Source organism: Bicyclus anynana, chromosome 6, assembly GCF_947172395.1.
Source record: "Bicyclus anynana chromosome 6, ilBicAnyn1.1, whole genome shotgun sequence".
Taxonomy (NCBI): Eukaryota; Metazoa; Arthropoda; class Insecta; order Lepidoptera; family Nymphalidae; genus Bicyclus; species Bicyclus anynana.
This window is the reverse complement of record NC_069088.1, coordinates 6,909,109-6,934,195: the sequence shown is the minus strand read 5'-3', so window position 1 is coordinate 6,934,195 and position 25,087 is coordinate 6,909,109. Positions and strand designations below refer to the sequence as shown.

General features: G+C 34.9%; 1 protein-coding gene across 2 annotated transcripts; it reads right to left on the bottom strand.

Annotated features, from left to right (window-relative positions):
• Nucleotides 1–276: 276 nt before the first annotated feature.
• On the bottom strand, nucleotides 277–18,926 carry LOC112050331 (protein yellow). 2 transcript variants are annotated; one of them, XM_052882136.1, is made up of 4 exons: nucleotides 18,804–18,926; nucleotides 15,183–15,417; nucleotides 2,373–2,561; nucleotides 277–2,098 (listed from the first exon to the last, which is right to left on the bottom strand). In XM_052882136.1, the coding sequence occupies exons 2-4, from the start codon at nucleotides 15,406–15,408 to the stop codon at nucleotides 984–986; spliced, it is 1,530 nt and encodes a 509-aa protein (XP_052738096.1). In that variant the 5' UTR covers nucleotides 15,409–15,417; nucleotides 18,804–18,926; the 3' UTR covers nucleotides 277–983. The 2 variants fall into 2 exon arrangements, with proteins under 2 accessions (XP_052738096.1, XP_052738095.1); XM_052882135.1 differs by lacking the exon at nucleotides 18,804–18,926 and adding an exon at nucleotides 18,002–18,051.
• Nucleotides 18,927–25,087: the final 6,161 nt, after the last annotated feature.

Below are 25,087 nucleotides of genomic sequence, written 5' to 3'. Positions count from 1 at the left end.
AGGCGATGGTTCTCATAATCGTACCTATACAAATGACTTCAACGATCATAAAATTGTACGTCAATTTATGCTATGTAGGTAGACATTCGCAAATTGTACTATAATCTTGTAATAGAATAATACCGTTTTATAATCGTAGATTAACTAAACTAAGGTCTTGTTCATCGGTATTGAAGTAGTTCTTTGGAAATGGGTATTGAAAGGTTTTGAGGTTGTCTATGTACGCAGCATGTAAGTAGATTGACCATGAAAAAGGTTTAATTAAAAGTGAGGAAATAATGTAAAAACATTTAATATTAATATAAGGTAAAAGTAACAGAGATATGATATTATATAAATATTTATAATTACAACTAGATACGGTAGTAATTTAAAATCATACTGGAAAGGTTCCCTTTTATACATCATTCATCAATTTAATTTACAGTTTATTTGGCTATCACACAAATAATTGTATGTGGGACTGATAAAGTTTATTTATTCTCAACAATCACAATAAAAATACAGACAAACGAGGACCTGAAGGTCTAGTGGTAGCCTTCGGCCTTGGTTAGATACCACCCTACCATCAAAGACTTACGTCCAGAGATACTCGTAAAGCGTCCCAGTATGATGCGAAATAGAAATCTCTTCCAATTAGTGAACTCGATATCTCACTGCATCATCACTTAACATCAGATGGGATCGCACTAAAAGAGTTAATTTGACGTTAAAAATAAGACAACCATAAGACAGATACATAACCGTAAATCTAATACAATGTCTTACACTCACAGATTACACTAGTCTAAACATAAATAAAATAAGTTCAATTCATCACACCTTATACTAAATAGGTACATTGTGTCATGTAGTTACATTAGTGCTATCAATATATAGCGTATGAACCACATCATCTTAAGTCTATGTTAAGAATATTAGGTATTAAAACATTTTCATCATTCGATATTTCAATGCCTATTTCTAATTGATTTCATTTATATTTAGTAAGTCTCCTCGACACGATATTCTCCAGTATTTTTCAGCCACCATGGGTTATTGTGGATTCCTGGAGATTGTTGGGAGGCAATAAACGGTTTAGACGTTTGCTTCGTATTTATAAACGGGTTATAGAGGCGGGAGATAGCATTAGGAGATGAAATGGAAGTTAGGTGTTGGGGATTAAAAGTTGACGTCATAGGTTTAGCATTCGTAAGAGTGTTTGGCAGTAATATTCTTGGAGGAACTCGTGAAACACTGTTGTCATGATATAAGAATGGCTTTAACATAGGGCTAGTCGGTATTATTGGAGTAGTAACAGGTGGCGATGTCTCGCATACTGTTCCTTGAGTAAGCGAGTCTACTGATCCGACATATATTCTAAAATTGATATCTCCGTAATTCAATTCGGATTCGAGGAATACAGGCATTCGATCGGAAATTACCCATACATTCCTGCCTTCATCGATTTTGATGTCACATGGGAAAACTAGACCGACGTCATCTTTGTCGACGATGGCTATATTTTGGGGCTTAAGCGCAAAGTTGGTACTCCAACATCCTATAGCGTTTTGATCGATAAGATTAAAAAGTTGGACGCCTGTGACATCCATAACTTTAGAGGTAGTGTGTGTATCACGTCCACGAGTGCCTACTACTTTGAAATCCTTATAAGATCCAGTGACTTTAGTCTCATCTCTCAAGATTCGAGTTGATACAGCAAACTCTGTATAACTTGATAAAGGACTGAAATACAGTGTCCTGAATCCGTCAGCACCCATTGGAGATGCGCTTATACCGAATATGCCTTCTGCTCCCCATTGGAAGTTGAGTCCAGCTATATTAAAATCTCCGACAAGTGGGTCGGGCATGAAGTAGCTGTGGCTGAATCTCCATGACTTGTTTTGTTCCCAGGAATATGCGATAAGTCCATAACCGAGTTCATCAGAGAAGTAAGCAAATGTGTCATCACAAGTGAGACCTTCGTCTAATGCGATATTAGCAATAAAGGTCGTAGAGACGATGTCTTCGGGTCTGAACACGTATCTTCTTATACGTTGATCAGTGTTTAAATCATATACGTTAATGGAGTAAGGACAAACATTCGTCACATTAGGATCTGAAACAATAAGAAAAGAATTCGGTTAAATTCAAGAAATTCATTTGACCATTACCTATATATCTATCGAGTCTATTTAAATTAAGTTTTATCAAGAATCAGGAGTTACGGTTGCGTCTAGTGTTTATGGCATTCCAATTTCGATTACTACATCCGAGATAAAATTAGGTGCATGTATTTTCTCATATTAGGGTACCTTATCTAGACTTTATAAATTGCATTTAAGTGTGTCACTAGCAAGTTGTTATGAGTAATAATACGGGATACCACTCACCATAACCGTATGTGCCTACGTCCAATACCCATAGACGGTCACATTTGTCTGCTTTGATTCGGTAGACTGTTGTGAGGCCAGTTTCGCAGTTACCCAACTCGTTTCCCTTGAAACTGGGATAGGGAGTGAGCTTTGGAGATGGTTCGTAGGGCGCATCCAGAGGTATATAATTCAAGGTCGCTGGTATACCTGAAACAGACAATTTATGGAAAATGTTATTGATTTAGTAAAGACTTTGTAAGAGTATTCCTTATCATAATGCCTATGCGCTCACCATATGGGTTCAGAGTCTGCGATGCTTAGCATATAATTATTTTATTAAGGACTAGCTGACGCCACACGGTTTCACCCGTGTGGTTACCGTTTCCGTAGGAATATGGAGATAATATATAGCCTTCCTCGATAAATGGACTATCTAACACTGAAAGAATTTTTCAAATCGGTCCAGTAGTTCCCGAGATTAGCGCGTTCAAAGAAACAAACCAAATTTTCAGCTTTATAATGTTAGTTCATCAGCCTATATGCTCCTAGTACGGTAGCCATTTCTGGAGTTTAGACTGTGAGGCTTTTGAAAAGTAACCGGTTTCAAGGGTCCGACTCACTTACTTAGGTTTTTAGTTGTGATTTGTATTGTATTGTGAATGGGGATGATGACTAGGATTGAATATATTGATTTTTATGATACATTCGGGTAAATAGGGTCAATGTTAACTAATTTATACATAAAAAGCAAAGATTGTCTGGATATTTGCAAAATAAACGAGATTATAAAATTTCAAAATCCATTAAAAATATTTTATCGTGATTAGATGAAAATTCATACAGTTTTAGCTTCCTTACATTAAATGTGACATTTTTTAATATTTGAACTATAAGCATAAACGTACAAATAACAAAGATATTGGTAATTTTGTTTGACGTCATTAGATCGAGCCATTTTGTATGGGGCGTTTTTCAGGGATCCGCGGCAGCGCCGCAAATCTGACTTTTTAAATCCCTGTAGCTCCGAAAGTAATGATCGCAGATACCCTGTTCCTTTTACAAAATTGCTTATTACTATTAGTATACTCTTAATTTATATACAATTTAAAAAACTGTCATCATCCCTATTCTGCGGTTGTCGTCTGTATTTATTCACCTAATATTTAGTAGTATTACACATTTTGCGGAGGTGTGAGTGATAGTGATTTAAGGTAGATAAGACGCTAGTAGAAACTTGTTTACCTGTTATGTGAATGTTAATTAAGTAGGATCAGATTTTATCAAGAATGGACTTGAAAAGAGGATTATAGTAGAATGAAACATTTCATTATCATTCTATTTGTTTATAACTTGTTAATGTCTCACCGCTGTTATTAAGTGATATAATATACTAGAAATTGCCCGAGACTTCGTTCGCTTTAAATTCAGTTTTTCACAAATCCCGCGGGAACCAAAGATTTTTCTAGTATAAAAGTGGCTCATGTGCTAATTTAGGATACAATTTATCACCATTCCAAATTACAGCAAAGTCTATTGTATATTCTTACACGAAGAAGTAGGCAACAAACACGTATATGTCGGCGAGTGAGTTATTGGATCGCTTAGCAAAATCTACGTTAATTATTGTGATAATATTAGAATCAGGTTTTCGTGTAATTGGGTTTTGATTGTTTACTCTTTTAATAAATAAGACTGTAAAAGGTTTCCACCATGCCGGACGTGGCGGCGCTCGACCAATAGGAAACGTTCACTTGACTCTGTCATCAGTGTGCCTAGTGGGAGTTTTCAATATTCCCATACTGTTACTATCACGTTGACGTTTACGCAAATTTATATGGAATTGAAACAGTTGTGCAATAGTGCCGCTAGATGGCGCTGTTTCAATTCCTTAGAAATTCGCGTTTACGTTACGTGCCAGTAACAGTATCAAACTGCCACTAGGCCCTCAGAAGTGAAATTTAGTCTGCTCACATCTATAGATTTCTCGTTTAATGGGTTAGTATGATACTAGTGGAATTACATAAATCATATTATATTGTCGTACCGTAGGTTGGTGTCTAACTCATTTCGGACATCAATTTGATATTTATCAGCAAAATACTACATCATCGTATAAGAAGACTAATCACTAGAAGTAGGTCATTATTTGTTCTTAAAAAAAATAATTCTAAGCTATATAAAAGTTAAATATGCTTAGAGACTAGCACGCTACCTACCTACAATATTATAAATATTGCTTAAAGCAATAAGGCCGCCTTTGCATGCTAATTCTTAGTTTAAATTATTAATTTGTTTTTAAATTACTTTTGTATTTTTGTGTGTAATTAAATACTTCTTCTTCTTATTATTTATTATTCTTATCTATACTAATATTATAAAGAGGAAAACTTTGTTAGTATGTTTGTTTGTTTGTTTGTAATGAATAGGCTGAAAAACTACTGGACCGATTTTAAAAATTCTTTCACCCTTCGAAAGCTACATTATCCACAAGTAACATAGGCTTAATTTCATTTTGGAAAAAAATAGGGTTTCGTAAGATATTTCTTTTTTACAAGGTGTTTTTCGGATACAAGGTGTAAAAAATCAACCAGAAAGGTAGGTGTAGGGTAGAGGTAGGGTAGGGTTAGGGTAGGAGTAGGGGTAGGGTAGGGTTAGGTAGGGGTAGGATAGGGGTAGGTTGAAAGTTTACATCGAGTTTCACGCGGACGGAGTCGCGGGCGTCTGCTAGTTATTTATATTATCCTTATTAAAACTGTCGCCTGTCATTTAGACAAAGATATGCAATTATTTTTATGTCAAAGGGATACGAATGATTGCCCACCTGTAACAAGTAATTTAACTGATTCGGCAAATATAGATTTCTTTGAAAATTAGCCTCATGAGTTTTCCTTAATTATCCTAATTTATGGCCAATTTTCAGCTCTGTATCATTTGTATGATTTGGGCCCAAGTTTGTATGGAGACTGGCAGTGGCGTGCACTTCATACATGCATTAAAGTACTGCATACCCTAACAAAAATGTCTTGTTAATGCTAATCCAATACACATTTGCTCAGTTTTGTTAAATCGTCTTACTAGAGCATACCCTGGTCAACAACCTTATGCACGCCACTAGACTGGGTTTGTTGTGAGAATCGAACCCGTGGATGTATTAAACTATGTCTCTACCCACTGCGCCGAAAGTTTGTTAATGTATGTAAAATATGACCTATAATATTGGTAATTAATCATATGCATTTCGAACTAGTTTCAGTGAAATCTACTAAGGCACAGTGCGTTTTAAACCCACGCAACATAACTTATTCCGATTTGCATACGGCCTTGCTTTTCTAATCTTACCTGATACCTATCAAAATTTATAAATATACTAGCGGACTCGCTCAAGCTTCGCTTTGACTTATTAATTTATTTATTTGCACTTCTTCCCTATCCCTACCTTACACTACCATACTCCTACCCCTACCCCTACCCTACCCCTACCCTACCTCTACCCTACCACTACCCTACCCCTACCCTATCCCTATACCATAAACATACCCTACCACTACCCTACCCTACCCCTACCCTACCCCTACCCTACCCCTACCCTACCCCTACCCTACCCCTACCCTACCCCTACCCTACCCCTACCCTGCCCCTACCCTACCGCTACCCTACCCCTACCCTATTCCTATACCATACCCCTACCCTACCACTACCCTATCCTAGGATTTAGGGGTTTGAAAAATAGATGTTGGCCGATTCTCAGACCTACTGAATATGAACAAAAAATTTCATCAAAATCGGTCGAGCCGTTTCGGAGGAGTTCAAGTTCGAACACCGCGACACGAGAATTTTATATATTAGACTATTAATTAAATAACCATTAAAATAATCTAAATTGAACGAGCTATGCTTGGAGTATCTCTAATCAGAAATGAGGAGATTTGCAGAAAAACTGAAGTCACCGACATAGGTTACCGAGTTACGAAGCTGAAGTGGCAATAGGCGGGGCACATAGTTCGAAGAGCAGATGGACGTTGGGGTCCCAAGGTACTGCGACCCCGCACTAGAAAGCGATGGTCGACCAGGTGAATTGACTACATCAAGCGAGTCGCAGGGATTCGCTGAATGCAGACGGCTCAGGATCGTGATGTTAGAAAGTCCCTACAAAAGCCCTATGTCCTGCATTGGAAGTCCATCGGCTGATATGATGATGATGAAAATAATCTATATGGATGATTCGTTACAGAATTTTTTGTTCACGGTCCTATAAATACGTAAGTGTATTTAAGAATACATATAATATTCAATTTTCTTTCATTTTTTTGTTTATTTTCTTGATTCACAGCTTACATTTTTACAGTTAAACGTGTTTCAATATATGTAAAGTAAAAGGCGAATATTTTAGTGTGCCATCCGGGTGCATCGTGTGACAGAGACAAAAAGGACTAGAACCCGGGATTTGTGACTCTGCTGGTTAAGGAGATTCTTTATGATTTGTTAACACTACTAAGCACGTATTCATTCGTTGCCCAACCAAAAGATTCTACTAGAGCTAACATTTGTACCACTAAAAAACCTTCAACAATCCTTAACACCATATTAAACCTAATAGTAAGTTGCGTTGCAGGATGCAACTATACCAGACCACCTAGTGATCTTAATAACATAAACATTATTATTTAAAAACCTTTAAAGTAAGAGCATGGTAAATAACCCATGTTTTGTGGGCGCCTACGTAATAATTGTATATTATGCTACAACTATATTACAACTGAGACTTGAGAAACATTTTGTTACGAAATGTAGAACTTAACAAGTAGGTAATAAGTAAATTAGATGAATACAGCAATTATTAACAAACATCATTTTGTTCAATTACCCAAATGATTTATTGCATTAAGTTACTTACGATTCGTATCTATATTTTGGCAATTTATATTTGTTAAGTAATATTTAATAGAATCGAGATCTGGCATAAGAAATTTGTTATTTATTTGTGGCAAAAATTTGTTATTTAAGAGCCTCAATAGCTCAACGGTAAGCTTTTTTGTTTATTTTTTTTTATTTAACTGTATCAGGTTGCCTTTGATCAAAGTTTCCTAGATTTTGTATGAAAAGTGTGTTTGGCCGCAACTTAACTAGGCAACCTATTTGGATATGTCACTTTGTCAATTTGACACTGTGTGTCACACACATCATTATCTATAATATATTTCATAGCAGTAATTAATACGGGTAACAGATGAGGGTATATATTATTAATACCGGATCTTAGACCATGACGAAAAACCCTACACTGCGCACGGCCCGATACGCACTTGGCTGGTTTTTTTTGGATACTAAAAGTTAATTGTACAGGATAATCAAATCTGGATTTTTATTACCCATAATGATAATGAATATCAGTAAAAAATGTAACTCCATAATTTCGTACTTCAAGGCCGAAGCGTGAGTTTAGCATAGAAATATATTATTGTTAGATGTAGGGGTTAATACCCTTATACATACGCCGTAATATGATAATAATGTTGTCTGTTTATTTTTTATTTTTTGCAAGTTGGCCTTTGACAATAATTTCACCTAATGGTTAGTGATGGTGCAATCTAAGATGGAAGCGGGCTAACATGTTAGGAAATTAATGAAAATTCACACTCCTTTCGGTTTCTAAACGACATCGTATTGGAACGCTAAATGGCTTGGCGGTACGTCTTTGCCGATAACGGGACATGAAATAATAGTACATGAAATAAGGGTCCGAAATATATCGATATTTTTAATAAAAGTTAAGGATTTCTTATGAAACTCAATTTAAAAATCATATATTTTGTCAAATTTTCCAAACATCAAGAGAGACATACATGAAATTTTTAAAATATTTTTTGACAATATGAGCTAAAACGCCTGTCGGCCACGATGGTCTATGTTTTGGCTCGTATTGTCAAAAAATATTTTGAAAATTTCATATATGTCTCAAAAAGATATTTTTTTTGTAAAACGTAGTAGAACTTAAGACCATTTAAAAAAAAAAGTGTCAACTAGCCTATAGTAGAACAACTTAAGACCAATTAAAAAAAAGTGTCAACTAGCCTAATGTAAAAAACCATTTAACAAAAGTATCACCTAGCCTAACTAGTAAGTGATGTTTCAACTATTTATTTAATTATGTCTATTTCATAATAGTAACACTTTATAAAATTTAACCTAAATATTGTTAAGCCGCACCCATTGTCACTAATATATAAGCAATTGGCAACTGTACGCATGTCGGTATCATGGATTACTAAGTATTGAGAGCGTGTCGAACATGCACAGTTTCAATGTTTTCCTACGATTACAATAAACAGTACCTAGTTGAAATATAATGGCATGTTTTTATCGACCCTTAATTGTTACGATTTCATTAATCATATAACATATTGCAATTGTGTATGAATTGCTTACTAATCAGCTGGCCTATTCACTAAATTTTCTCTTTATTGATAACCTATTAAAATGAACTTCAAATCAACAGACCAATGCCATCTACCTACTGTATGATATCCACGTAGGGCAGTAATCACCGGATGACATTTGTTACATAGAATCTCAATTTTGTATAGGGAGGTACTTAGATCAACTGACATACGTCAAAATTAGTGAAATCGTGTTAAATACAATACTTTTTAGGGTTCCGCACGACCGATAGAAATAGGAACCCTTATAGAAATATGTGCTACTTAAAAATATTTGATTATGAATAATTTCTCGTTGTTTTTTTTAATGTTTCATAAATATAGAAAGTATATAATAAAAATATTTATGCTTTTCGCTGATAATGTAGATTTTCATCAGTTAAATAATTTTTAAAATCGTTGTAGTAGTTTCGGAGCCTATTCATAACAAACAGGCAAATCATTAATAAATTATATTGAATTTATGTATATACTAGCGGACGCCCGCGACTTCGTCCGCGTGAAATTTAGTTTTTCACAAATCCCTCGGGAGCTATGGATTTTTCCGGGATGAAAGTAGCCTATGTGTTAATCTAAAGTATAATCTATTTCCATTCCAAATTTCAGCTAAATCGGTTTAGAAGTTGCGCCGTTAAAGAGTAACAAACATCCAAACAAACATCCATATAAACTTCGCGTTTATAATATTAGTAGGATATCTATAACTAATTTCTAATTTAAAAAACCTTTATCGTAAACATCGACAACATCCCTGCTAAGAGTAAAATTAAGCAATACACTTTAAATTATACATATTAAAAATAAATTAAAATTAAGAATTACTTAACGCGGAAATGCAGCTAGCATTCTTGACACTATTCCACGTGGGCATGATTTGTATAGTTATTAGGATAAGTTAGCTTAAGTTTCTTATTGTATTCTTTCTCAATAAAAAGAAAAAACTTAACAATATTTTAAATTCAAATTAAAAATACATAAAATATTTATATGAAATCAATTAAACATTAATAAATAAAATTACAAAGTATTTTCGGGTTTTCTTTGATTATACCCAGATACAGAAGCTCAAAAAAATGCGGTTATTATCCGAATGACTTCACAGGTACCAAAGTCAAGGCAGGTCGTCACGCCGTGAAGCTAATAATAATAACGTTTTACTTTTTGTATTAAAATATGTACCATGTGCTTGCCTAAACACCGTGACTAACGTATAAAGGTCGTCGCTCCTCATATCCACCCAGCCTTCGGCCTTCGAAATCGCGCCTTGTGCAAATGTCACCTAAACGATTATTACAAAGATTTGTATTCTTCTATGTAAGGAATAATCTCAAAAAAAAAAAAAATTCAACAATAGTAAGCTACATTATCAGTAAGTAACACATCTTATTCCCACGAAATGGGAATTATCCGGGTGAAACTGCAAGTTTCTGCTAAACTTATCTTAATATATAAATGGAAAGGTCATCACGAAATCGCGAGTCTCACTTGACGTACAAATATGAAATTTGGCAAGAAGGTTAATAATAGGTAGACGTCTTTTTACAAACCAATTTTGCGACAGGGCCAGGGCCTAGGGCCAATTTAGCATTTGATATACGCTAGAACAGTACGTAAATCGCTACCAATGACATATTTATAGCTTTTTGGATCACACGATGTTCGCTCGTTGATCAAGTGACTTTTACTCGATGCCCACGCGAGACACACTGGTGACAACGTGGCCTATAGATACGAGTATAATATCTCCTTGTCGATAAAATGTATGCCGAACAACTAGGCGGAGCATGTCGAGTGTGCGGTAGATCTAATGAGCTTACATCCGTAATTATCTGCGCATGTTAAGTCAAAAATCGTAGTACGTAGGCCCAATTACAATAATATAACTGGTAACGATCGATTGCTTTTTCATTACTTTTGTTTCATTGATACCTATTCGTAAGTACAATAATTCACGATAATAATTTATTAGATAGGAATTTAAGAATGCCCGGAGTTTCTACAGGTAAGTAGGTATCTAAATTAGTAACACAGGCAACTATGCCGCCAAGTCATTCACAGTGAGATGGGAAAATTATTTTTGTCGCAAAAAATGAAAATAACTTATGTTAGACAATTAAACAACCCAGAATCATCATCATTTCATCATTATCAACCTATATTCTCAGAGTTTCCTCTCAGAATGAGAGGCGTTAGGCCAATAGTTTTAGATACAGAAATACATATTTAATTTTTTCTTTTTTGCTTTTAATTAGGATACTTTAGATTTATATTTAAGTTGTAAAATATAAGTATTTTGTTTTGTAAAATATTAGATGAAAGTGGTTTTGCAAGCAATGTTTGCTTTAATACGATTTTGCATACGCTAAGCATGTTAGTTCATAAGTTGATTTTTTGTATGTGTAAAAATATGTAAAAGTCGCTAGCAAACTTAATAAATAAATAAATAAATAAATAAATAGTCTACCACGCTGGTCCAATGCGGATTGGCAGACTTCATACACGCAAGATTTAAGAAAATTCATTGGTATGCAGGTTTTCTCACGATGTTTTTCCTTCACCGTTTGAGACATCTGATATTTAATTTCTTAAAATGCACACAACTGAAAAGTAGGAGGTGCATGCCATTCAGGATCGAACCTGCACCCTCCGAAATCGGTGGCGGAGGTCATATCCACTGGGCTATCACGGATCACATCACACCTACTATTACTATACGCTCTTGGAATACTTCGGCACTGTTTTATTTTATGTTTCCTGAAAAAAACCAATAATGTGTTTGTTTTCGAAGAGAAGATAATCGCTTTATTACCTTGCAATAATGTTATCTATGTAACACTAGTGTGAGTACACGTTTAATGGATGTTGCAGCTATTTTCCAATTACGGGTTTTTTGTTGTTTGGCTTACATTGCACTAAGAAGGCGGTTTCTAATTTCCTACACCGAAGTGCAAACAATTCTGTCGAGGCCGGAAGTATAGCAATTTACAGTTGAGTATGAAGGCCTTTGAAGCGATTTTAACTACTAGGGGCCAACTGCGGTGTTTTTAATTAAGCAAGTTAATTATTGCTTTTTTTCGTAGAGATTGCTTTTGGCATGTGAGAACTATAAAGAGGAAGTCCGAAATTGGACCCACTCTTCAGAACGATACAGAAATGAAAAATGTAATAAAAATCTTGTATTTTTATTAAATGACTGCATTTGAATCTTAGATTATTATTGGCCAACAGGGAAAATAAGTTGATTTCATTATTTTCTTACTAATCCATCTCTATAAATGCGTCATTGGCTGTCATTATAAGACATATAAGACAAAAGAGGGCTTCTGGCCTATACAGTATTGTGGTCTTTATTATCATTTTATTATGATAAACATCAAAATAATTGAGTAATGTTATCTACCTACTTACTGTATGTTGTCCACCAATAGGCACCGGGTGACATTTGTTACATATGTCAACTAGCATACGTCAAAGTTAGTGAATTATAGTCTGGCAAGTTCGTAGATGACACTCCCATGATATGCGGGCGACGGGGGGAAAGACTGCGCGGGCGTGAATAGTGCGTGCGGCGAAGTGACGTGCATTAGTCGTGGGGTTTTCATTCATCGCTACACGCCCCCCGGCCCGCGCGGATCATCAGTGTTACGAACGAAGTTGCCACGGTATAGCCTGCTGTGCCATAAAATGGTCCATTGAAATAGGGTGATTATGACAATGATTATTTTTTTTGACATTAACACAATATAAAGTTGAGTAGGTGTTATCAAAGAAATTGACAGGCACTTAAATTTACTAAATATTTGATCCTTATCTGATTGGATTGAATTGGATTACAAATACATATTTATCTATTAAGATATCTATAATTAATACAAGAGTATAATCGAATGTCAGTAGGTACTATGAATAATTGAATAAAATTGGCAATATCGGGTGATAATAGGATAGTAAATAATTAATAATTTATATCTATCTTTATCTGTATCTACCTTTACTTATAATAAAACTGCAACAGATCAAATTCTGTAGGTACATTGAAGTGTTTTGAAATTTTTTGTTAGAGAGCATTATACAATCGATACTGAAGCCAAAAATATTTTTTTTCGATTTTATGTCTGCCTGTCCGTATTTTTTGTTGACCGGGCATCACGCTGAAACTACAGAATGAATTCAAATGAAACTTGGCGTGGTTTGAAACCATAATACGGAGATGGTTATAGGATAACTTTGATTACGAAATTAAAATCAAAAGGGAGTAGGGGTTGAAAGTTGTATGGAAAGTCTCTCATTTTTAGACTTACAGTTATAAAAAATTGTCCATAAATAATGAAAAAAAAAACAAAATGTAATGTGATTCAAGAATTTTTAAAATTCCACTCTAAAGGGTGAAATAGGGGTTGAAAGTTAACATCGAGTTTCAAGCGGACGAAGTCGCGGGCTTTCGCTAGTATAAGCATATAAGTTTGTTGTAGGCTCTTCTCGGACCAATGCGTATTTGGAACCCTCGTAACATTAATTTTAAGTTTTCGACTATTATTACCACCATTAGTTTAAATTAAATTAAGACACAATCCTGACATTTCAAAACTGCTTGTAAACTAAGCCTCATTGAAATGAATGAATTTTGAATTTGTGAATCATATAAGGCATAAAGACCAATGCAAAAAAGTATTGGTATGTCTGTTTATACTTATTTCTAAATTTTCATGCAGGTTTATATTAGTCTAATAGTGCTACTGACTGAGTTTTGAAAAAATACAACTTCACGTTATCTAATTAAAAAAAACCGCATCAAAATCCGTTGCGTAGTTTTAATGATTTAAACATACATAGTGACAGATAAAGCGTCTTTGTTTTAAACTATGTAGTGATAGTGATAAACAAAAAAATACAAAATGTTGTATTGCCATTTTTTAGTTCAATTAATGTTCCATAATACCATTCCTTCATTTATTTTTTCACCTGAATTCTTAGTGTAATGCTGTCATGAAAGTACTACCATAATTCAACAACTGATACAATTCTACTGTCCTTGAAGGTATTGTAATCGTAAAATATTGTGATTTATTCGTATGCAAAATCTGATAAGGTGTGCATTGCGAAGGTCTACCTTTGATAGTGCATTTACAATTAGCACTTACATTATTTATTATCAATCTATATTATATTTTTATTATGTTAGCTAAATTTATAATTGAAAATAATAAATACGTGATTTGACCAACGTTTTTAGGGTTCCATTACATTATACAACAGGTACCCTATTACCTACTAAGACTCCGCTGTCCGTTCGTCCGTATGTCCGTCTGTCCGTCCGTGACTGTCTAACTATAATATCACGAACTGTGATATTATATTTAGACAGTTGAAATTTTTACAAATGATGTACCTACTTATCAATTGCCGCTATAACAAGAAATAAAATAAATAATTGAGGGGTAATAATAAAGGGTATAAGAATAAAGTTATTTTTCCCCCGTTTCTATAGATAACGGCACGGAACCCTTCGTGTGCGAGTCCGTTTTGCACTTGGCCGATTATTTGCAGTAAAGTTGTTTAATGTTATTTGAGATACATAACATTATAGACAAATCGATAAAGTCACGAGTGTTGAGTGTTATCATTTCAATCGTAATGCAACATTAGATGATCGACGTTACAAAACATCGGCAAGCAATCAAAAGTGCGGGAAATATGCGCTTGGCACTCAGACTAATTAGATAAAGACCTGCCTCGCAAGACATTATTTTTCTGTCAAAGTATACGATCAACGATCTTATGCGATTATAAACACTGTCTCTATAGAATCGATGTTTCATAGTTTACAATCGTGTCCGTCGGTTAAAAACCTCCGTAAAAATACTTTTTTGTGTAGTTAAATGGTGTAAAAAACTAACAAAAACTGCTAGTTTAGTATAAGATATGTACGAAATCTAAGCTCGTTTTTCTTAGAAAATGGCAGAAAATTTTGTTCTTTGGGTGCGATACTAGTCCTTATGTATTTAGTCTGAGGCTTGGCACTATAGTAAGCGCGTTATCAACTGAGTCGTGAGACCATTAATGTTAGTAGATAGACCTAGCGAAACTATTAGCGATATTCTTTCTAGCATGTGGGAGGATAGTTTACGGTGTCTGAAGTGGCAAAGGAGGGGCACATAGTTCGAAGAGCCGATGGACGTTGGGGTCCAAAGTGCTGGAATAGCGACCCCGCACTAGAAAGCGCAGTGTTGGTCGACCCTCCCAGTATATAGACTGACGACATCAAGCGAGTCGCAGGGATTCGCTGGATGCAGACGGCTCGCGATGTTTGGAAGTCTCTACAAAAGGCCTATTTTCTGCAGTGGACGTCCATCGGCTGATTTGATGATGATGATGATGATGTTATACGAACCTGGACGCCATCTCGGGACGCTGACGAAAAGCTTATTCCTCCATCGCTCGATGCCAACAGGCAAAGCGTTTTGCCTGACAAGCGCTCCAGTCTGGAGAGCTTGCTGCTTCAGGTACTGGTCGGGGTAGTTCCAGTCCATGATGTTCCAGGAGTATACTTCTTGCAGCTTCACCGTTGCTGATGCAACGGCTATAAGCCCACAGAATATTAATATCCTATTCACCATGTTGAATGTCTGTAAATTAAAAAGGTTAGGTTTTAGCTACATGAGTCCACATTATAAAAGTGGTACGCCGCGCCTGTCTGTACTCGTATGTCTTATCGCGATAAACTCAAAGCCTATTGCTGGCCTATTTCCTATTATGGCCTTTATTATCATCCTATCAAAATAAAAAATAAATCAATTGAAAAAATGTCATCCCCATACTATGCTACAAATTAGACCAAAATGGTGTAGACCAGCTGAACGTATTTTTATGCGATTTTCTTCAAAATAATAAGTTATTTATGATGAAAGTTTCGTTGTATCATTTGTCAAGATATTGTATAAATTGAATAAAATATGATGATTATTGTTGATAAAAGTCAAGCTGTTTGGGAGCTTTCAACGAAAATGCTGCTAAATGTTTATTACAAATAATATAACGCATGTATGTAACATAATAACGGATTGTAATACGACGTATTCCTAGAATAGCAATAGGAGATCAGCAGGCTAATTCACTATATTTTGCGTTTGCTAGTTGACATATACGAAATTAAGATTCTATGTAACAAATGCATCCGGTGCTTACTGGTGGATATCATCAGTATGTAGATGACATTTTGTCAATTGATTTTAATGTTAATTTAATAGGTTGATAATAAAGTCCAAAATAGTGAATAGGCTAGCAAGGTTTCAACATTCAGCTCCACGAACTCCTGTTAAAATTTGCAAGTGACAGCGAACCCTTTACTAACTAATGAAACCCTCCCCCCCCAAATAATTAGTTTGACTGTTGAAGAAAATGAGGTTTTTATTCGAATAAAAGGTAGCACATAAACTACCAAAAGAAATGTCTTTGTAATATTAATGTTATGGGTGTGCTTGTATCTTGTCGCAAATGGCTAGGCTAGCTGGTTGATCCGTTACTTTATAAAAAGTTTACTTATAGATAGGTATGTAGGTATGTAAATTGCTAATACGTTTTCACCGCAATGCATGTGCGGAAATATAATTATCCTATTAAGGTCTTCATATCTAATATAAACGGTACGCTCTTACCTCTTACGTTCTTACTAATACCTATTTTATAAAAACCGTTGCGTCTCTGTTTCCGAACGGTGTGTTTACGTATATAGTTGTATGTATGTGTTTTTTCTGTGTCTGAACATAATAATTACTGAACGGATTTTCACAAGGTTTCACTAATAGACGTAATGACTAATGTGGAAGGTGCAAAGCAAACTCAATATTTTTTTTAATAATTACGCCCAAATATGAGCCATGTAAACCAAATTTTTAATTTGTTTTTTTTATTATAATTAATCTTTTCATAGGACAAAAGTGCTGGTAGGATTCGAACGTACCTACGACTAAAAAGTTTATAGCTATCGCCTAAATCGTTAGAATATTTTAAATAATTGATACCTAAATGTAATGCGTAAACGCACAGTAAGTGTATAACTTAGCCGCTAACTTAATTAGTCGTAATCGTCTAATTAATATCTTCAAATCGTGAATTTTTGATATCTATTATACATACAAATATATAAAATACGCATGATAGATCGTTGGACTCGATTGATGCTTAGGAAAAAATAAATTAAACTGAATCATAAATGAAAAATCATACCACATACAATTTTGAGATAATAATAAGGAAGCGAAAAGATTTAAAAACTTGTCTAAGATAAGTGCAAAAATATAGGTAGATATCTATCTATTCATGGGAAGCAATAGTGTACTAAATCTAAACAAATAATATTATAAAAATGAAGAACTTCTTTGTGGTTGAACGCGCTAATCTATGGAACTACTGTTTGAGCATATATGAATTAATATGAATGAATAAAATATTTCACTGTTAAACAACGCATTAGCTGAGGAAGTTTATAACAGTTAAGTTACAATATTAGCAACCACGAATACACGAGTGAAGTTGCAAGAAACACGTAGTACCTTGATAAAAAAAAGAAAGATTAAAAAGTGAAGCTACACATCAGAATATCTAACAGTTATTATGTTTAGCATTATCTCGTTAACCGTAACAGGTTTATTGATAAACCTACTAATTTTCTAATTGTAGTCCACATGTCACACTAAACACGCACATTCAATCAATCAATCACAACATTCAATAAATCACATATTTCAATAAACACTTGATATTGATTAGATAATGAAATTTACATTAATTATATTTTTATATATAAGTAAATAATTAACGCGCAACTTCTAAGATTTATTTGCAACTAACGGATGCCTACGACTTAATCCGTGTTAAAATTCAGTTTTTCACAAATCCCGCGGGAATAATGGATTTTCCGGGAATAAAAAATAACTTATATGTTGCTCAACAACTGCCTCCGGTGGAAGTCCCATCAAAATCGGCTCAGCCGTTTCAAAGATTAGCCCGGACAAACGCACGCAAAATAGACCAGACCGACAAAAATAAAAAAAAACTCCATTGTTTATTAATGTCGTGTAAAACTATAACTTGATAAAACACAGATGTTGTCACAGATAGACACTTCATTTATTTATATTATTTTTAATGATTTGTTATACATTATACAAAATGATAGATACAATAAGTATTGATTTATGAGTTACGTACATTTCGCGGTAAGCCGTTAGAGCCAACGGCGTTGGCTGTTGGAATTATACTGATCAGTGTGAACCCACCCCCTACTATTTAAAACGTGGTTCGAACCTCTCCTTCCTACAGCCTTCCAACATTAAAATCGCCGAAGGAGCGAAGAATTATGCAACCGTATTTTACTTACCTACGTTATTAATAATGTCTCGTAGTATAGATTTCTTTTTTCAAAATAGTGACACACTTAAACAGGTTTTTTTTGAATAAAAATGAGACTAGAAATTATAAATTCAAACAGATTCAAAAATGAAATTAGTTGCCATGAGTAAGTAACTATTATGAAAGTATTATTTTTGAGTTTGTTTAAATTAAAATGCTTTGAACTACATTGAAATTGACACCTAGACACTGGAAGGCATTTTTGTACATAACAAAAATATTTTCGACCTGCGGGAATCGAACCCACGGCATGGGATGCAAAAGAACCCACAGCAACAATCGTCCGTTAAAATTAAAATCTACGTTAACGATACACACTGTCTGCAAACTAATTCACTAACTTTGACGTATGTTAGTTGACAATACGAAATTGAGATTCTGTGTAACAAATGTCACCCGGCGCCTACTGACAACCCTTCGTGGTTATCATACAGTAGATAGATAACATTTCAACGTAAATTTGATGTTTATTTTAATATGTTGATAATAAAGAACAAACAAAGAAGTGGATATTATCTAGAACAAGGTATTAGCATAGTCGTATTTTTTCAAGTTGAATTATACTTATTTTTCTTAAGTTAGCCCTTGACTACAATCTCACCTGATGTTAACTTGTTAGGAGGAGGATGAAAATCCACACCCCTTTCGGCTCCTACACGACATCGTACCGGAACGCTAAATCGCTTGGCAGTATGCCTTTGCCGGTTGGGGGGTAACTAGCCACGGCCAAACCCTTCCACCAGCCAAAAACTTTGGTAATTATTAAATTTTAAAGTATCACTATTAATTAGTACGAAGTATGAACAAATAGCTGCATAAAATGCAGTATAATAAACATTACGGAATCTATTTATTGTTACACTTACATCATTATCATTATTTAACGACCCACTACAAGGCCAGGCCTTCTTATAGGAGAGGGGATATGGATCTTAGACCCACCACGCTGCTTCAATGCGGGTTGGCGGGCTTGAGGTGATAAAGTTAATCGGCTTTACGTGCTCTCTGAGGCAAAGGGATGTAACACCACCAACTTCCCAATCCTGGATTGAAGGTTTAACTGAAAAATTCTCAGAAGAATCACCAGGTTTCGAATCCACGACCTCCTGATCCGAAAACCACATAGGTCAACCACTGGACCAACGAGACAGTATACTTACATTCTTTATAATTTATTATCTGTATCGAGTGCTCATGTGTGATCTTGCACGCACTAAGTATCCGAAGAATGTGACCTACACTACACTAACGAATTAATTAATTATTCGACAGTTCGATATTTTGTCACAAAAACCATGAGTGAAAGTCGTTACAAGTACCTTGATTGGTGTTATTAAGTTACTCACCTCTTTACTCTTAATCAGTATTACTTACTTTGGCTATTTAGTTTTGCTAGATTATTGGAATAGCATAAGCCTAATTACCCACTAGATGATGCTATTTGACGGCCGCGTGGCGCAGTGGGTAGTGACCCTGCTTTCTGCATCCACGGCCGTGGGTTCGATTCCCACAACTGGAAAATATTTTTTCCAGTGTCTGTGTCTATTTATATATTATATAAGTATTTATATGTAGTATATAATTGTATATAAATATTATAATATCAACTATCTTAGTACCCATAACACAAGCTACTCTGTATGCTTACTTTGGGGCTAGATAGTGATGTGTATTGTTTAAGTATATTTATATTTATTATTATTAGACACCGATTTGCTCACAGAATTTTTAGATTGTGATAAATCAGAGTTGGTGGGCACAAGGTAATAAATTATTACATCAATGTTTTACAACATGAACATGTAATTGAAGATATAAACAGGCAAATAAAAATAAAAATATGTACTTACATTTTATTTTATCAAAGTCCGAACACAGCTTCAAAACTTAGTTTCGCGCCACTAGAAAAGTTTTCTTCAGCATTTCACATTAAGTTATTTTCAATGCAAAAAAATATTGGATAGTGCCAACATTAAAAAAAGTACAAAATTCGTTCAGAAATAAGAACCAGTTGTCAAAATTAACAAAACATTAAAAGAAGGTTAATTTTATCTGTGATTTTTAGTATGTTGTTTAAAAACAACATTGTCCATTTAAGGGTTAAGTAAATTAGATTGATAGAGTCGGAATGCCTAGCAATATCAAGCACATTAAGGAGAATGTCTCGCGAGCCACCGAAGGGTGTGTGCTTTGCTTTTTTTTTATTCATTACAAGTTAGCCCTTGACTACAATCTTACCTGATGGTAAGTGATGATGCAATATAAGATGGAGTCCGGAGGATGGCTTGTTAGGAGTAGGATGAAAATCCACACTCCTTTCCGTTTCTACACGACATCTTACGCTAAACGCTAAATCGCTTGGGGGTACGTCTTTACTGGTAGGTTGGTAACTAACCACGGCCAGAGCTTCCCACCAGCCAAACTTGTACCAATTAAGAAAACCTAAATCGGCCCAGCCGGTGACCGAGGACCTCCGTCTTGTAAATCCACCGCGCATACCACTGCGCCACGGAGGCCGCCAAAAATTCAGTTTTTCTGAAATCCCGCGGGAATCATGGATTTTTCCGAGATAAAAAGTTCCTATATGTTGCTCAACAACTACCTTTATTTCTCAGTGAATGTCCCGTTAAAATCGGCTCAGCCGTGTAGTCTGAACGAACGTTCAACAATGCGTGGCTAACAGAACTAAAAACTGCATCACAATCGAATGAGCGTTTAAGACGATTCATACAGAGAACATTCACTATTATTAAGATTCATAGAGACTATTTATACGTAGAAAATATGGATAGTCATAGACACAAAAAACAACAGCAAAAAATCTTTATAATCTGGGACATTCTTATCTAAAATCATTAAACTTTATATTGAACTAGCTGACGCCTCGCGGTTTCACCCGCGTGGTTCCCGTTCCCGTAGGAATATGGGGATAATATATAGCCTATAGCCTTTCTCGATAAATGGGCTATCTAACAGTGAAAGAATTTTTCAAATCGGACCAGTAGTTCCTGAGATTAGCGCGTTCAATCAAACAAACAAACAAACAAACAAACTCTTCAGCTTTATTATATTAGTATAGATTGTAAATACTTTGCTGTTTAAATTGGTTTTAACTATTAAGTATCTACGAGTACCTTTTTTCTGTGAAGGTATGTGTTATGTAAGCAAATGGGCCCAGTGTTTTGGATTGTAATTCGACCTTAATTTTCAAACTTTGACAAGCTGACCTCAGACTTGCCTACTACTTTTGAGAAATAGAGCGAACGCAGTGTAATCGTGCTTGTTAATTATATAAGAAGTGTCTTATATGTTTGTCACGTTATACTATTCCATCGGCCTATTTTAATGGCCCTTTAAAAGGCCTTGTCATCCTAGCTAGCCTATAATTTACTAGCTGACCCGGTAAACGTTGTTCTGCTATTTCCTTGAAATGATGAACAATACTGTATAACCTATTCTCACACCTACGCATTGCGGGTTGTCTGGAGGAAATCGCTATTAGCGATAAGACCGCCTTTGTGCATATTTCTACATACTTATTTTATTACTTGATGTATATTGTTTTATATTTTTCATGTGTAATAAAGAATTTATCTATCTACCTACCAAATAAAAGAAATTATTATTAAAATCAGTCGAGCTATTTCTGAGAAGTGCAGTCCTATTCATTAATTTGATCTTTATTAACAACCTATTAAAATAAACATCATATAAACTGGGAAATGTTACCTACCTACTGTATGATATCCACGAAAGGTTGTCAGTAGGCACCGGATGACATTTGTTACACAGAATCGCAACTTCGCAAATATCAAAAAAAAAAAATAAACAAAATCTTTAACAAACACATTTACGTATGTTGAGTTAGTAGATTATCTGGTACAAAGCTAATTAGAATCACAATAAAACACACACACACACACACACACACGCACACACACACCCACACAAACATGTTAAAATTATTTTTATTATAAGTAGGAAGAGCGAGGATCCTGAGATACAGGTTTATCAAACTTAAATCAGGGTCCTCAGCACCATTGTAAAAGGACTTATTTTAACAATAAATTTCATTTCATTTCATTTCATTTCATCAGCTAACTTAAGTCAAAGTTAGTGAATCAGTCTGCAGTGCAGAATTTAAATTAATGCGTGCCACTTAGATCCATAAACAAAAAGAGATACTTACTTATTCCTCTGTATACTTCGGCTGGCTTTACCAGTGCTTTTTTGTGTCAAGGTTTTTCCCACAAACTTAATGTATACCCACATATTAAGAATTGTTTTTCCTTAATATCTTCTTCAACTGTTTGTAACGGTGATCATTATAAAACTTGTTTTGTTCATCCTCCTCATCGGTCTAAACGGGGAATATACGTCTACTGAGTTCGCATTTTAACTGCCTTTTTGGTCCAGTGGTTAGCTTAATACGGCTTTAGGTCATGAAATGGTTAGACTGAAATATTGAGCTTTTTTACAACAAAGAAACAAGTATTAACGCCAAAGTATGGCCTTGGTGATAGGCCTATTGCTAGTGCGGACTTGACCTTATTACCAATGTATACTTATATTATAAATGCGAAAGTAAGTCTGTCTGTCTGTATGTATGTTACCTTTTCACGGCTAAACGGTTGAACCGATCAATATGAATTTTGGTATTAAGTATGATAAATGGGACCAAAACATAGGCTACTTTTTATACCTAAAATAAAAAGAAAAGAGGGTGAAATAGGAGATGAAAGTTTGTACGGAAAGTCGATAGCGATAGCCAAATCGATAGCGATAGTGACAGCGATAGCGATAGCCTTCTTCGATAAATGGGCTATCTAACACTGAAAGAATCATTCAAATCCGACAGTACTTAGTTTCTGAGATTAGCGCGTTCAAGCAAACAAACTCTACAACTTTATAAAAAATTGAAAATGCAACACTTCTCGAAAAAAAGGGTCGTGTTTTAAAAACGCTGCCTTGTAAACATAATTATACTTGGGAATGAATTTGTTGTATTTGAACGCTTTTATAACATCCGTTAAAAAAGCTCTCGTGCAAATGGGGGTTTAAGGGGATCCATATTTTGTAAAGGGTTTCCGCGCAGATGAAGTCAGTAAGCCCTCATTCGCACGAGAGTTCTTTTAACGGACGTCAAAAAAACTCTCGTGCGAATGAGGGCTAAATATATTAGACAACTGTATATTACTTTTGTGTTGAAATGCAAACACCGCGACAACACGATGCTAAATAAGTTATTGGAAAGATCTAATTGGTGCGATGTCTAGCGCCCGTCATGTGCAATTTCAATCTTAGTGATCACTGTTATTATAGTCTTAAACACCACCATGATAACTTAAATTATAAACTTTCAAACAAAACTAAGATAAATATTACTTTAGATTAAGACCATGAATTGAATGCAATGGTCGAAGTAGGTATACTTGTCAGTATAATTTATTCCTGTACGAGTAAAGTTACGTTGCTGCGGCTAGTGATTAAAATCTGTAATGCCTTGATCACACGTACCGAGCAAACGGTACGGCCGAGTACTCGGTACGTATAAACATATCGACGAGTGCTCGGCCGAGCACTCGGCCGAAGGAAGCGCCGAGACAGTAGCCCGGCTCCCGTTCTATCTACTAGGCCGAGTGTCCATCCTCCCGCTTCCCCGCACTGTCGTTCACTCGCTAGGTCTGAACATGCATTGTCTCGACACTCGGCCAAAAGATTATCGTCACGTCGCCGCATGCGCCTTTTCTTATGTTATTTTTTGTTTAAATCAATTCCAAATAAAATAAAATACACCATGTCTGTTAGTAACAAATGGGAACTATATAAAATAAACTACTAAGTATATAAACTAAATCCGACGTTGCTTTTTTTCCAACAATTCCTTTAATTGTTCTACTAATAGTGAATGAGTAACTTTGTGTATTTTCTAATAATCGTTTTGCGGTCTATCTTATCCGAATTGTAGTCTCAATTTATCTGAACTTTCTGTGCAAATTTCAAAACACGTGTGAACAACTACTCGCTTACATCACTGTCTCGGCCGAGGAACATTTTACTCTCTCGCCCGTTTGCTCGGTACGTGTGATCAAGGCATAAGGCTTTCATCGATTGGTATTGAAAACCTATAATTAAAATCGAAATAGGTATTATCTATGTTGTGTGTTTTATGAAATAACAGGGACAAAACCATATTTTTTCCTAGGTTTTCGATATTAGTGTCAAAAAACAGCTAGACTCATGGAAAGCTATGATTCTTTTTTATCGTGGGAATTAACGATAAAAAACAAACCTTAGGTTAGACGATTATAGTAAATCTCTCGTTTTCGATGATAAAGCAAGAAAGGTATATAAACATTATACTGTACAAACTTTCACATTTATAATATTAGTAGTATTGTAAAATTATAATAATTAATGCATAGTTAAAGTTATGCGAGGTCAGTTTCTATCATATATTTACAAGTCGGTACAAGTAGTTTCTATGGTATTTGTTATCTAATAGACATTTTGTCACCTTGAAAGTTGAAATGATTTTAAAAAGCTTTTAATATTTTCATTATTGATCTTGTTCCGTTAATTATTGCCCAGACCGGAAATAAATCATTAGACCCCATTACATTACAGGAACTCCAATTACAGGTGTATATTATTTTTTCCCCTTCTTAAAATGAAATGTGTAGATGAAAAAACACTAATATTATAAAAGTGAAAGTCTGTGTGTGTGTTTTTTTCTCCTTTGCGCTGCAGCTATTGAAACAATTTCACTGAAATTTGGAACAGAAATAGATTTTACTCTAAATTAAGGCATAGGCTACTTTTCATCCCGGAAAAATCCATGATTCCCGCGGGATTGTTAAAACTAAATTCCAATCGTACGAAGTC

Coding starts and splice junctions, on each gene's coding strand:
- LOC112050331 (XM_052882136.1), bottom strand. CDS start 15,408: ATGGTGAATAGGATATTAATATTCTGTGGGCTTATAGCCGTTGCATCA. Junction 2,562..15,182: donor CGTCCCGAGATGGCGTCCAG/GTTCGTATAACA, acceptor TGTCTGTTTCAG/GTATACCAGCGACCTTGAAT. Junction 2,099..2,372: donor CGTAGGCACATACGGTTATG/GTGAGTGGTATC, acceptor TTATTGTTTCAG/ATCCTAATGTGACGAATGTT.